Raw genomic sequence first — 14,276 nt, 5'->3', positions numbered from 1 at the left:
TGCAGCACATCACACGCCAAAATTCTATTACAGAGATTTCACATTAAATTTATTTTATGGTTTTTAAAATACCTTTATATATTATTAGAAATTATAAAGTTTATTTATGTTTTATGCATTGAATATATATATTACTAACTTTTGACTTTTGAGATAATTATTATACGTAGTTCTTCCATCTGTTGCATATTTTATCCATCGAATATGTAAATAAACATACATTAATCGTCGGATATTAACTCTTCGTAGACCCTTCCCCTCTTTTTCTCTTTTCTCAACCGACAAATAGACTTGGATTTTTGTTTTTGTTGTTTTTTTTTTCTTTTTGTTTTGTTATTTTTGGTCGCCTTTCATGCTTTTCTCCAAGTATTTTTCCACACTCATCTAGTTCGTTGCCTCTTTCTTACTCTGCTTTTTCGCTACTAAAAACTTTTTTTTTTTTTAACTATATCAGACACCATAGGCTTCATGAATATTTTGCGTACTAGAGCTTGGTAGATTCGAAAATAACTATGTTCTGATATAACTCGAGGGATGAGCGTAGGAACGGAAGTGCAAACTGGATAATTGCTTTTATCTATTATCTTCTTTATATTTTATTTTTTATCATGAGCTTCAATATTTATGAACTTATTTATTTGTCAATTTGATATTTAGATTTGGAGCCTGTTATTTTTACTTTTTTCCACTTATGTTTCCCACTTCGTTTGTGTGGAAATGCATTTATTTTATTCTCCAAAACTGTATAATGATGTGATCAAACTTTATTTCTTTAATAAAATGCAGTTTTAGAGTTGAGCTAGAATACTCTCAAAAAAGCACCGTGAAGGTGGTGCTTTTGAATTTTTAGCCATTGAACAAAGAGATGTGAGGTTGAGATGATGGTGGCAGGTGGTGGGAGGTGGAATAATGTTTGATCTAAAGGCTATTAGTAATCAAGGAGTAGATTCAAGTGTTAAAACCTTAAAAGCATCAAGGATTTGTGCTTCTAAAAATACTCTAGCTCAATTCGGGGTTTTAATCCCAAGATAAAAAAAAGTCCGCAAATATTAAAGCATGGTCCATGATAAACAAGTGGCTCAAATACAAAAATATCCCTCTATAAGTATCCGCTCTTTTATTTTTTTCTCCAAACTTTCAAAAATTTATATTCTAATTTTTTAAAGTTTTAGAAATATTTTTTAAAGGATTATGATATTAATGGAAAGAACAAATTGACCAAATTGCTCTAACTTATTATATAAGAAAAAAAATAAATTTAATTATAAAATATCGACGAATAGTGACGAAATTCGGACAGATGGGGACAAAATGCATCAACATGAAATTTTGAGAAGGTAAAATATATATTTTTGAAAATAGGTATTTACAAAAAATGTATTTTAGCTCATATATATATATATAGAGAGAGAAAGAGAGAAAGAGAGTTGAGCTAGAATACTCTCAAAAGCACCAATATGTTGGTACTTTTGAGTTTTTAACCCTTGGATGGAGAAATGTAAGGTTGAGATGATGGTGGTAGATCATGGTAGGTGGAATAGTGTTTGATCCAAGGGTTGTTAGTAATTAAAGAGTAGAAATACTTTTAGTAGTATCACCCCCTTGGTACTTCTAGGTTTCTAGTCTTTGGATCTACTCTTTAATTACTAACAACCCTTGGATCAAACACTATTCCACCTACCACCATCTACCACCATCATCTCAACCTCACTTCTCTCTATCCAATGGCTAAAAACTCAAAAGCACCACCTTCATGGAGCTTTTGAGAGTATTTTAGATCAGCTCTCTCTCTCTCTCTATATATTGTGATACACCCGGTTCAGCCACTCTATTGATAGCATAAACCCGAGAACACGTGATCTGCACGTGAGCCCAACTCGCCAGCTCGTTTCGTCGCTCCTCCTCCCGCTCCCTTCAATTTCGTTTCCCGCCCATTTCGTTCACTCCCCCTCTCTCTCTAAGAGAGTCTAAGAGAGAGAGAGAGAGAGAGAGAGAGAGAGGAGAGGGAGAGGTGAGGGGGAAGGGCAATGGGGATTCAGGGGCTTCTTCCTCAGCTGAGGTCGATCATGGCGCCGATCCACGTGAAGGAGATGAGGGGGCAGAGTGTTGCGGTGGACACCTACTCGTGGCTCCACAAGGGCGCCCTCTCCTGCGCCTCCAACCTCTGCAAGAGCCTCCCCACCTCCAGGTAATCGTCTCTCTAACCTTTCTCCCGTGCTTAATCGTTGCCCTACGTGATGATGTTCTTTCTCCGATTTCGCGCAAACCCTCGTCGGAAAATCTCGGGTTTGTTTTGTTTCTTGTTGGATAAGGTGTTTGTTTTGATCTTTTTAGGGCATTTTTGTGTTTCTTTGATGTTCTTATTTGCAATGTATGATGCTCATTTGAGGGAACAAGAGGAGGGTGACGAACCCAAATCGAAAAAGAAGCGGCTTTTTGCCGGGGCTTGTGTTTCTTTTAATCCCAATGTTCGCAATGCATGATACACACATGAGAAAAGAATGGAAGGGAACAAACCGATGCGAAAAAGAGTCTGTGTGGGGGAAGATATTCAATCAAGATCTATTTTTCATTTTATCTGATATAATTATTGTCATCTTTCTCCATTTTCTTGCGACTCTCGTCGAATCGCAGGTTTCATTTCTTGCTGGGTAAGGTGTTTGTTTTGATTTATGACGGGGTGTTTATGGTTCTTTAATGCTGATATTTTTGATTTGAGACACCCATTTGAGGAAACAAGGGGAAGGAACAAACCCAGGCGAGGAAGAAGAGAAGATAGCTAGGTCTAGAGAAGAACATTTTCTTATCTCCTTTCTTGTAATTATTCTTCTAGAGGAGATAGCTCATTGGTTGTTTGATCATATACATTGCAGCCTCTAGTGTTCTTTCCTGACTTTCTTGCAACTCTTCTCAACTCTTGGGGTTCACTTCTTGCTTGGTGGGTTTTTTTCTTTGAATTTTTTTGGGCATTTTGTGGTTTTTAATGGCATTGTTTACGATTTGGGATTAACCCATTTGAGAAAACAAAATGAGAGAATATTTTGCAAACACATGTGATGAAGAAGAAGAGACGGTGCTTAAGTCAGAGGAAGCTTATATGATAATAATATATCTTCTCATGCTCAATCAAGGTCTAATTTCTCATTTTAATATCTTTTTTCTGTTGCAGTCATCGATTACACCCCCTATATTACTCACTGTTCTTCATTCTTACCCTGAAGAATGGGATTAGTAAAACAGTGTTTATTTAGTACATGCATTGTCTTCTGTACTGTTCCTCCACTATCTCGCAACCTTTGTCAGTTCATGGGTTTCATTTATTTCTGGGTAAGTTTCTATTCTTCTCCTTTTTTAAAAATATTTTGAGGCATCGTCTTTCTTTTGCTGTTGTTATTTGCTATTGATCGGATAAAAAAGGGGAACACAACAAACCCATGTTCAACAAAGAAGAGGAGATAGCTATGTATAGATAAAGATAGCTTGATATGGGTCGATATTCTTATCCACAATCAAGTTCTAATTTTTTTTTTTATTATATACAATTCTCTTTGGTTTCTTTCTGACTGCTAGTCTACTACTATAACTTAAATTGCCGAAATAGGGTACAACCCTGTATCCAAAAGAAAAAAAAGAAGAAAAAAGAAAAAAAGAAAAAAATCCCTTATATTATGTGCCTTCTACAGGTTGCAGTTGCAAGGCAGTCCCATCTCTTAGTTCTACATTTTCTGAATTTAACCCGCGTAAGGGGAAAAAACAAGGAACCTCGGTAATTGTGACAATAGAAATCTGACAAGGGCACCACCCTTGGTCTATTTTCTTACCTGCTTTATTCTTAACATGTTCTGAGAACAACTGTAAGGAAGAAAACTAAGGAACTCTATAACTGTGAAAATTAAAAAATGAAATGCGTCAATCTCATTTTATTTCCTTCTTTTCTGTTTTCTTGTAGTAACATGTTAGTTTTTATCGTGTTTCTGTATACTTCATCAGCTCACTGAAAAAGAAAATTTAGGTTGTTCTTTACTTTATTAATGCAATCTTATCTCTGTGAATGCAATAACTACTATTAAGTTTTTCATAATCCAAGAATTGCTTGAAAACATGATTTGACTTCTAAATAATTTGCTAATCAGTATTTTAACATTTTGTGCCCTTGTAAAGCAATTCAAACAATATGTTTTAGGGCTATTCAAACAAGAAGTTTAGGGCTTTGTCTCTTCTTTGTAAATCTTTTCGCGCTTTTCATTATAAATGTAGTTCCAGTTGCACTTGAGTTCATAATCTTTTCCTACTTTAAATAGTATCAAACAATTTGAGGTTAGCTTTCTCCTTGAATTGCTAGGCATATCGACTACTGCATGCATAGAGTAAATTTATTACGTCATTATGGTGTCAAACCCATTCTTATATTTGATGGAGGGCTTCTACCAATCAAGATCGATCAAGAGACAAAGCGTGCAAGGTACTATTTTAACTAATCTATAAGGAAAGACATTATTTTGTTCATAGCATGTGAAAAGTACTTATATTTTGTTCGGGGAAGAATATGACTTGTAAATGTTATATTAAGTACTTTCTATTTTCTGTTTAAGTAAAATATACCCAAAATTTTCACATATAATTAGTCGAGAAAAGTAATTTAGTCGATTCATAATCAGGAAATCTCTATTATTAGGGAAAGAAATTAGTTGAGTTCTCATGCAGAGTGAGAAAGGAAAATCTTGAGCGTGCTATGGAACACGAAGCTGCTGGCAATTCAGCTGCTGCCTTTGAGTGCTACCAGAAAGCTGTAGATATTACACCTTCAATTGCATTTCAATTAATCCAGGTAAGATAATTTATTACATCCACTCTTAGGTCTCACAGTTATCTAAGTTGAAACCTCTCTTTCTGTGTTCCCAAATAGATTTACATAACCTTATTATATATGCGCTAATGCAGGTATTGAAGCAGGAAAAAGTTGACTATATTGTGGCACCTTATGAGGCTGATGCACAAATGACATTCTTGTCCATAAACAAGCTAGTTGATGCAGTAATTACTGAGGACTCTGATTTAATACCATTTGGCTGTTCTAGAGTGAGTTATTCAGTAGCCAAAGTCTCTCTCTTTCTCTTATTGGTTTATCTATCCAATATCTGGAAATGCTGAAGTTTGAAGCTCTTCCAGATTATCTTCAAGATGGACAAATTTGGGCAGGGAGTTGAATTCCGGAGTTCAAAGTTAGGGCAAAATAAGGAGCTTGACTTTGCTGGATTCAGTAAACAAATGGTGCTTCAGATGTGTATTCTTAGCGGCTGCGATTACCTACAGTCATTGCCTGGCATGGGCTTAAAAAGAGCTCATGCACTCATCCAAAAGCTTAAGAGCTGTGATAAAGTAAGGAAAGCTTGATGTGTATATGTTTATTTTTTACAGTAATTAGGATATTACATGAAGTGCAAGCTAATGATTCATTCACTGGTTCACTTAAGCAATTGTACGTTGCTTTACATAATATATGTTCCCTCCCTGATAGGGCTAAATGATATCTTCTACATATAGGATCAGCCTTGTATCACATTGCTTTTTCAAGTTGTATTAGCCTAACACAGTTCTTATTAGCATGAACTTTGAGTAATATCATTGAACTGATGCTGCAAAGAGAATTTTAAGTAACTAAATAGTACAAAAGTAGGAAGAAATAAAGCTTACTGGAGGTTTTCAGAAACTATAGGGCAAAAAGTATGGATAATTATTCCCAGGAAAAGGTTATTCACTTTTTTTTGTGAATTATTTTAAACTTGTTTTTGATCTTCATTGCCTAGGTTCTTAAATGGATAACTTTCTATTTTTTTGTTTTGTTTCTGTCATAGACTATAGGTGCCATATTTGGTGGCCTAGACAGAAATCTTTTATACTAGAAATCAGCATAACAACTCGTTATGTATCTTTGGAGTTTGCATCAGCATGTTCATGTTCATGAAGCTTGTCTAGTAGGATGAGTAGCTTAGTTATGACTTATGACTCATTTGGTTAATGTTTGGCATCTAATGGATATAACATTGCTTCAGATGTCCTCCCATAATTTGTCTAAACATCTCCTTGGTCACTGACCTCCTATTTCCTCAATTCTTTTTAGATAGGTCGATTGTACTTAATTCAGATAATCTATCTGAAATACCCTTGCTTCTATATTTGTTATTGAAAATTCAAAATGTCATTAATTGTTGTTAAAAGTGGTATTTCCCTACTTTTACCTCTACTTGAATGTTCAATCTTTTACCCTGATGGATAACATGGTGTTTGATGTAACAATATAATATGTTATAACTGCCTGAAAACTATATAGTATAGCTATGCCCTCTGTGGTTAAGATATTACTATCGTACTAATAACATTTTGAGATATCATTATTCATGTAAGTCTCTGATTTCATGGAGTCCTTAGAAAGTTAGCAAGATGGAAATATGGCATGTGTTTGACAAATTAGTTACTTCAGGTAATCAAGCACCTGAGGTATGGTGGCATATATGTCCCACCTCTTTATGAAGAAAATTTCAAGAAAGCAATTCAAGCATTTCAGCATCAAAGAGTCTATGATCCTGCAAAAGATGACATAGTGCATCTATCCGACATTCCTCACGACATTGGTGAAGATTTGGATTTTCTGGGCCCATATCCTTGATATGCTGCTTAACTTATCCTTGATATATAATCTATTCCGATATATTTTTAATTACCTTTTGTCCATTTTCTTGTTGTCTTTATTTTGCTTAAGTATAGACTATTATTCAAGTTCCTTAAGCCTCCTGTTTTAGCTAATTTTCCAAGTTTTCTTTCTTTATGCACTATTTGTCGCGTAAGTGGCACTATATGGGGCCTAAGAGAGAAAGCTTAGGAGCCTTCCGCCTATCATATTAATATCTGGCCTTCCAAGTCTTTCTTACGTATTTGAACGATGTTAGAAATTAACGTAATCATAGCTTGCCTTAACTGATCTTACATGGTTGCCACAAGATGTAGTCAAAGGCATAGCTGAAGGTTATATTGATCCATTTTCAAAGATGCCATTTGAGGTATATTTTAATCTTTTGAATTTCACTTGATAGAACATTCATGTCGTAGTGCAATTCTTTCCAATAGGCATGTAAAGCTTCTTTTCACTCCATTATTAGCATAATGCTTGTTTTTTAATTCAGAAGCCACTGAGAAAAAGCTAAATAAAGAAGAAAAGAGTATGAGACTTGATTTTGGCGGAGCTCAGAGTTCTGAGTGATAGCTGTTGTTTATTGGATCAGCTTCGCTTTGTTCTGATTGATATGTATACTATACATCTATAAGATCCCAGGGACAAATTTCTTGTTCATATTTCTTGATTCTGCTATATATTTTGTTAACAGGAGAATGTAACGGGAACTGCATCAGTTGTTGATCAAAATTGCTCAGCTAGAGAGTTCAGTATTGCAGGCGGAGGAAAAAGGCCAAGTTTGCCTGTGCAGAAAAATGTGTTAACAAATTACTTCTGTATCCATTGGATGGATGGACCTTGAAATTTAATGCAATTTAGGTTACACTTTGGGGATTTGTTTTGCAGTTGCTAAGTAAGCAAAGGAGGTTAACATGACTAGTGAATTGACATGTGTTAATATTTGTGCCTGAAATTTTAGCAACGACAGTTTTGGAAGTCATGCTTAACTCTCATGTACATAAACAGCTTTCAGCACTGTATTTGCTATTTCTTTTCTTCATGTAAATCAACTGAGGATTTATTGTTAATGTCATCAAGCATGTATTTAACTGTAATTGCTAATTTAGAGGTAGCTAATAAGCTTCTTGGGCTTGTCATTGCATTGTAAAGCAAAACTTTATGTTTATTTGAGATGAAAGAATTTCCTCACATATACAAGTTATATATTCTAAGTTCCTTAACATTGAAAGGCCTAGCGTCAACCGAAGCACGGCGGAAATTCAGAGCCCCAAAAATCATGCCTAAGCAATCAACTACAATAGAATCGTCTTCGCTTAGCTCTGAAAATGAAGAATCTGATTCACCTGTCTCAGCTGAAGATAATGTTACCATTCCTTCACAGGATTTAACAGTTAAGTAATGATAGTGATTTTCTTTATTTGAAGTAAACATGCTTGCGTTCTATTAATTGTTAATTGCTTTTTGAATGGTAATAATTTCTTTTTATCATTTTTTTAATCAGATGGAGGCTGAAATTTCTTTTGAAGGGAGGAATCACGTTGGACCAAACTTAGACGGTAAGCTTAATTTTACGCCATAGGGATGGTCTGGTTTCTTTAGGTTGAATGAGTTCTTTTATCCTTGGGTCATCCCAATCGCTATCCCAAATAACCATGAACATAGTCAATTTTATGTTTGGTTTGACTTACAGGGATAATGGTAGTGATTGCAGGGATAGCTTAGTAATGAGGGCCTATATTGGTTGTAACAGAGATTAGCGAGCATAAAGGGTTGACGACATTTATTTCAGGGAAAGGTTGAATTGTCGTTCCTAGGTCATTCTAGAATAATCAGCTTTGGCCACAATTATTATCCCTTCTTATTTGAGTTATCCCCCTCATACCCTGAAAATGCAGACATTTTTCTTTTACTGTTTTGCTTATTAACATCTGTGTGAGGTGATCGTAAGAAGCGGTTTTATCCTTTTTCGGCAGGGCGAGTGCATGAATTTTCAAAACCATTTTTAGCATCACTTAAAGCAATCCCCAATTCCTTAACGTTCAAAGGCCTAGCATCGCTTGAAATGAGGCGGAAATTCAGAGCCCCCAACATCATGCCTAAGGAATCAGCTACAGATGAACCGCCATTGTGTAGCTCTGGAAATGAAGACTCCGATTCACCTGGTTCAACTAAAGATGATGTTACTGTTCCTATGGACACAAAACAAGATTTCTTGCTCAGTGCAGGAGATGGTGCTATCGCTCTTCCTTCACAGGATTGTGTTAGCATTGATTTGGAAGTAATGCCTATGATCCTTTATTTAGCTATGAAATTTTATGTTGAAGTTTTATGTGTGTATATTTATAACTGCAGAAATATTTCTTTATGTAGTTACCCCTATAAAATCTGAATTTCCATTTAGCCCTGCGAAAAGTGCATTTTCTTATGAAAATGCCCTTATATTAATAAGTTAGGGAAATTTTTGCACTTCAAGAAGAAAATTGGCTTTCAATTAGAGAGAGATTTCTAAAGAGAGATGTTTGTCACGAATGTTTATATGTGTAAGAAATTGTATTTTGAAAGGGCATATAAGAAAGTTCAGGTTTTGCAAGGATATTTATAAGTATATAATTTTGCTGGGGTAGATATGTAAAATCTCTTTATGTGAACATGCTTCTGTATCTATCAATTGAAATTTGCTCTTCAAATCATTGTGAATTGCTTATCTTTTTGCTTTCTTTATCAGATGGAAGCTAAGTTTTCTGATGAAAGGAATCTACTTGGATTAAACATGGATGGTAAGCTTTAGTGCATCTTTTATTGTCGTTCCAGTTTTATCTCTTTAGGCACAGATTGATTCAGGGCAATTTTGTGTGGAAGAGCTTCCTTTGTCCCTAGGTTATGCTGCCTACTGTTCCTGAATAATGAAGGGCAGAGTCAATTTTATTTTTGGTTTGCCTTACAATGATTGCAGGAACAATTGCAGTCATTAGGGATTACTTAATGATTATAGGGTTAAATTAGGGGACTAGACTAACATAGTAGGAGATTGGAATTGTTGGGGGAAATAGTGCTTTTGACCAAAACTACGGGCCTCTTTTAAAATTTCTGGTATTCAGAAGAATAACGGGGAAAACTTAAAGAGTTACCCTTCACTAACTCTAAACCAGATGCAGCCTCACATTATTGTTTTCCTTTATTTGCTTATGAAATTTGTGCAAGTTGATATTAATACTCCATTTTTGTTCTTTCTTGGCAGGACAGGAGCATCAAATTTCTAAACCATTTCTAGCATCACATAAGGAAAACGACAGCTCTGCAAAAGATAGTAAAGAAAGCAATGAGATTTCAACAGATAGAAAAGTCATTGTAAGAAGCGCGTACTTCAAGCATAAGTTATCAGATGAGAATGATCAGGAAAATCCAAGTGAAGGGCCCTTAAAAAAAAGAGAGAACAGTTATGTCGATGGCGATTTCCCTATGTCGAGAGATGCCCCTATGGGGAATATCCCCCATAGAAGTATCATCAAAAAGAGAAAACTGGGTGATGTTCGTAAGATACCTACTGTATGTTTAATATTTCATGTCATTTCAATTATAATTTTTCTTGTTTCTTGCTTATAAATTCCTCTAAAGTTGTCCTTGTCTACTCAGGAAACTAGACAGTTGAAGAGTATGCAGAAAAGGTCAGCCATTTGTGTGGAAGGTATGGAATACTTTTATTATAGTTATATAGGTTACACATTTTTTTAATGGCTCTACAATTTATTTTGCTTTCTAAGCTGTTGCATTAATTTATACTACGTTTATCTTCATTTTTACTAGGATAGCATAGTGTATACCTCTTTTGGCTAGTAGACGTGTAACATGCTTTTTCATCAAGGACTTTATTTTCTGTCATTTCTATAATCATACTAGGTTATTATCCATCCACACCTTCATGGTTATAACATGAAAGATTCTTGTTCATTGTGAAAGTGGATTTGACAATATATTAATGTAGTAAATGCCTTTTTTTTCTATGACATACAATATTATTGTGCCGTCTACATAATAATATATATAAAACTGGAGATCTCGAGTGAAATTGTGAACCTACCTCAACCTTCAAAATACGTGCAATTTTCAATAGATATCAACATGTGTTCCATATCTCAATGTTTATATTTATCTAATTGCTATCTCCATTATTAACAATGTCCAATTTAATGACTATTCTTATATTCTATAACCACTAACATTTAGAATCTTAAGACTGTATTTACACTTTATAATAATTTTAACAATTTAAATAACATTAGATTAATTCTTTTTTATATCGTTTGAAATTACATTTAAATATCCAAATTTATATACATTGGGTTAATTATACTCAAACATTTAGAAAATTTTTTCAAATTCAATTATATATTTATTTATGTGAGATTAAGTAGATGAATTTACACATTATTCTTCAAAAATCATGTAAAGTTAAATCATTCATAAATGAATGTACTATGGGATGATATTCTTGTCACGCCCCAAACCCGAGGCGTAACAGACGCCGCATATCTGCTAAACTAGCAAATATGCATGGCTACAGAATCAGACGGAAGCTAGCAAAAAGATGATTACCAAATTTTCCACTAAATCCAAAGAATCATAGGATGAGACTAAGAAATTGAATTTTAACTAAAATCAAATGGAATTCTAACATCTATAGAACTAAAGCTTACTAAGAAACACAATAAATTCGGTCCACTAAAAATCATAATTAACAAAGGTGAGTACGAACAAATAACGAAATAAAAGATAACAAACGATCATTTACGAAGTCCAAAAAAATATTCACATCTAAATATGCTAGGCATAAAACTAAAAGGACAAAAAATCAAAACTAGCTACGTCTAACGTTCACTCGGTCTCAGCCCCGCCCGGCAAATCGGTCTTGGTACCTGGGTAAGCAACCATACACCATATTAGTCGGATTAAGCATACAATACAAATAAATAAACGAATACAAAAATTAATTCAAGCGACTGGTTTTTAATTTGTAAAATTTAGAAAACAAGAGTTTATCAAAACTCAAAAATTCAGATTGGTCTGAAATTATAATTTTTTTTTTCAAATGCATTTCTCATTTAGCAAATAAACGAAATAGATCTTAAGTCTCCGGCACCTAACTATATCATATGATCCGTTGGCGAGATCCAAAGACACCCGAAGGCGTAAACAAAACAGAGGCACCCGAAGGCGCAAGCAGAACAAAGGCACCAAAGGTGCATGTACAAAACACAGGCACCCGTAGGCGCAAACAAAGCAGAGGCGCGAATAGGCGCAGGCACCTGAAGGCACAAGACAAAGACGAAGCTCGCTTCTATAACAAAATACATATCGACATGGCCAACATTAGCATAGCAGAATACCAAGAGACATCATACTTCAAAAATTATCCAGTCACTAATTTACAGAACAGATTATCAAGTTTCAAAAATTCATTTTGCTAAAAGAACTTGTCAATCACAGTTGAAGCTCAATTTACAGAAATATTTACTTAATTTTAAAATCTACAAAATAAGATTTTCATACAATCGAAATATTTTCCTAAATGATCTTACGAAAAACTAACGGGTGTCCAGTCGCTTACCTCAAAAGCGGCTTCTGAGTTAAGAAGCTATCCAATCGAAAATTGCACGAGATCAATCGTCGGAACCTAAAATAGAGATATACGATTCTCTATAAGCTATTTAAAAATAAACTTACAAAGAGAACATATATATTTAGAAAGCAAGCTTATACAAAAGTTTGAATTCGGATAGGTTCACATAGGTCGACAATGTCGACTACAGATGCATGCAAAAAGGCAAAACGGAGCACGAAAGAGATTTAGAATAGTGAACTCGAAGAAACTGAATTAACAATCAAGAGAATTGAGAGTTTCAAAAACTAAAATATTCAAAGAAGCAAGATAAGATGAATGAAGTTTTAAATAACAAACGAAGGGTCTAATGCTCGAAAAGAGGGTTTTCAGATGTTGAAATATTAATAGGCAATTTACAATCAGATAGGATTGGAATTAGAAACAAAAACAAAGTTCGCCCTCTCTTAGGCATTTTATCGAACATGTAAGGAGCATTACAAGAAGCATGCAGAATATGGAGGATTTATATAACTAAATCAGATAGGAATACAAGATAAAATGATAGATCGAATAACACATATTTAGATCAAAGCAAATCAGATTTTGATAGTTTTAAATTTCGATCATCATGAGGCGAGTGTTCAAAATAATAATATAACGATAAATAAGAAGGTTGGATGATCACAAGGTTCGATATAGAGATAAAATAAGGGAAAGAGAAAAACCTTTTCGAAAATGGTGAAGATGACGGCAGGATGCCGTCGATAGTGAACCAAAAATAACGGCCAAAGAGGATTGCGGCGGAGGCGGCTACGGATGACGGCGACGATCGGATGGCGTCGCGTGCGCACTTGCGGAACGACAGAGGTCGTACGGATGCGGTGAGGAAGAGAGAGAGCGAGTCGTAGGGGAGGGGAAAAAGAGGGATTGATCGGGTGAGGGTTGGGGAGAAAATTAATTAAGTTAGATACTAATTAAGTAACAAAATGCCGCCGAATCCCTTGAAGATAGGAATTTACGAAAAGGTCCAAACTTAATAAGAATAGGAGTCAAATAAAGAAGTTTAAAAGTACGGGGTGTTACAATTCTAGCTTTGTATGTCTACAATTTTATCTTATTTGTTTACATATGTTATGTTTAGATTTATCATATATACAGAATAGTCACAATTATCTTCAACTTTAAATCTATTTTTGAATGACCAAATTTAGTTAAATATTTCACTTTTTGTATTTTTAGTGAAAGCATATTAGAAAATTTATGGTCGCATGATGTGTCAAAATTATCTTCTAGTACCTATCTAAAATTTTATGGTACAATTTATCTTATATTGTATGAAAGTCTGCTTAATGTACTTTTATGAGATAAATTTAAAAATTCATATCTTTAAAACTTTATTGAGAATTATATGAGCCTGCAAAGATAAAAAAAATTACTAACCTGTACTTGTATAGTACCTGAGATTCAGTACTGTCTCATGCATCACGTGGGATTAAAGCCACATATTCTTATGATTTTGTATAGCCTTTTAATTTTAATAATCTCACTTGTTAGATAGGGCAATTTGATCATGCATCATCCTTAAGGAAGCGGATTAGCATATACTTATAATTTTGTTGAGTTAGAAGTTTCTTGTAAGTTGTAATAAATATGAGCAGCGTTTGGTAGGACATAAGAGAAGCTAGAAAGGAGGAAGGGCCTTCAAGAGAGAAAAATTATGAATAAAATGGGGACTGTAAGAATTTATCCGGCACAAAAAAATCGCAGCGGAAATTAAAATTGTATTTTCGAAAAACAAAAATCCATATCACATATGAACCAAAACAAAAACAAATCAATCCAGTGCCGGCGGATCATTCTCATGTTACAATGTAAAATAATAATCTAACCTAAATAGATTTGAAGTTCAGGCTACATCACCTTGGACCAGTTAAGGTCTCTTGATCTACTATACGGTTGAAACTGAAATTCCGATTAGCCGGGCAC

The 14,276-nt window shown here is 34.5% G+C and overlaps 1 protein-coding gene across 1 annotated transcript; it reads left to right on the top strand.

The window, feature by feature from the left end:
• Positions 1,990-10,500, top strand: LOC109708771 (exonuclease 1-like). Its single transcript, XM_020230593.1, has 15 exons — positions 1,990-2,188; positions 4,343-4,462; positions 4,705-4,828; positions 4,942-5,079; positions 5,170-5,379; positions 6,482-6,657; positions 6,986-7,058; positions 7,383-7,506; positions 7,921-8,081; positions 8,193-8,247; positions 8,665-8,969; positions 9,417-9,468; positions 9,930-10,237; positions 10,325-10,376; positions 10,496-10,500. The coding sequence occupies exons 1-15, from the start codon at positions 2,028-2,030 to the stop codon at positions 10,498-10,500; spliced, it is 2,064 nt and encodes a 687-aa protein (XP_020086182.1). The 5' UTR covers positions 1,990-2,027.

The sequence above is a fragment of the Ananas comosus genome, linkage group 4 (assembly GCF_001540865.1).
Source record: "Ananas comosus cultivar F153 linkage group 4, ASM154086v1, whole genome shotgun sequence".
Lineage (NCBI taxonomy): Eukaryota > Viridiplantae > Streptophyta > Magnoliopsida > Poales > Bromeliaceae > Ananas > Ananas comosus.
Note: the sequence above shows the minus strand (reverse complement) of the source record. Positions and strands in the feature narration are given on the sequence as shown.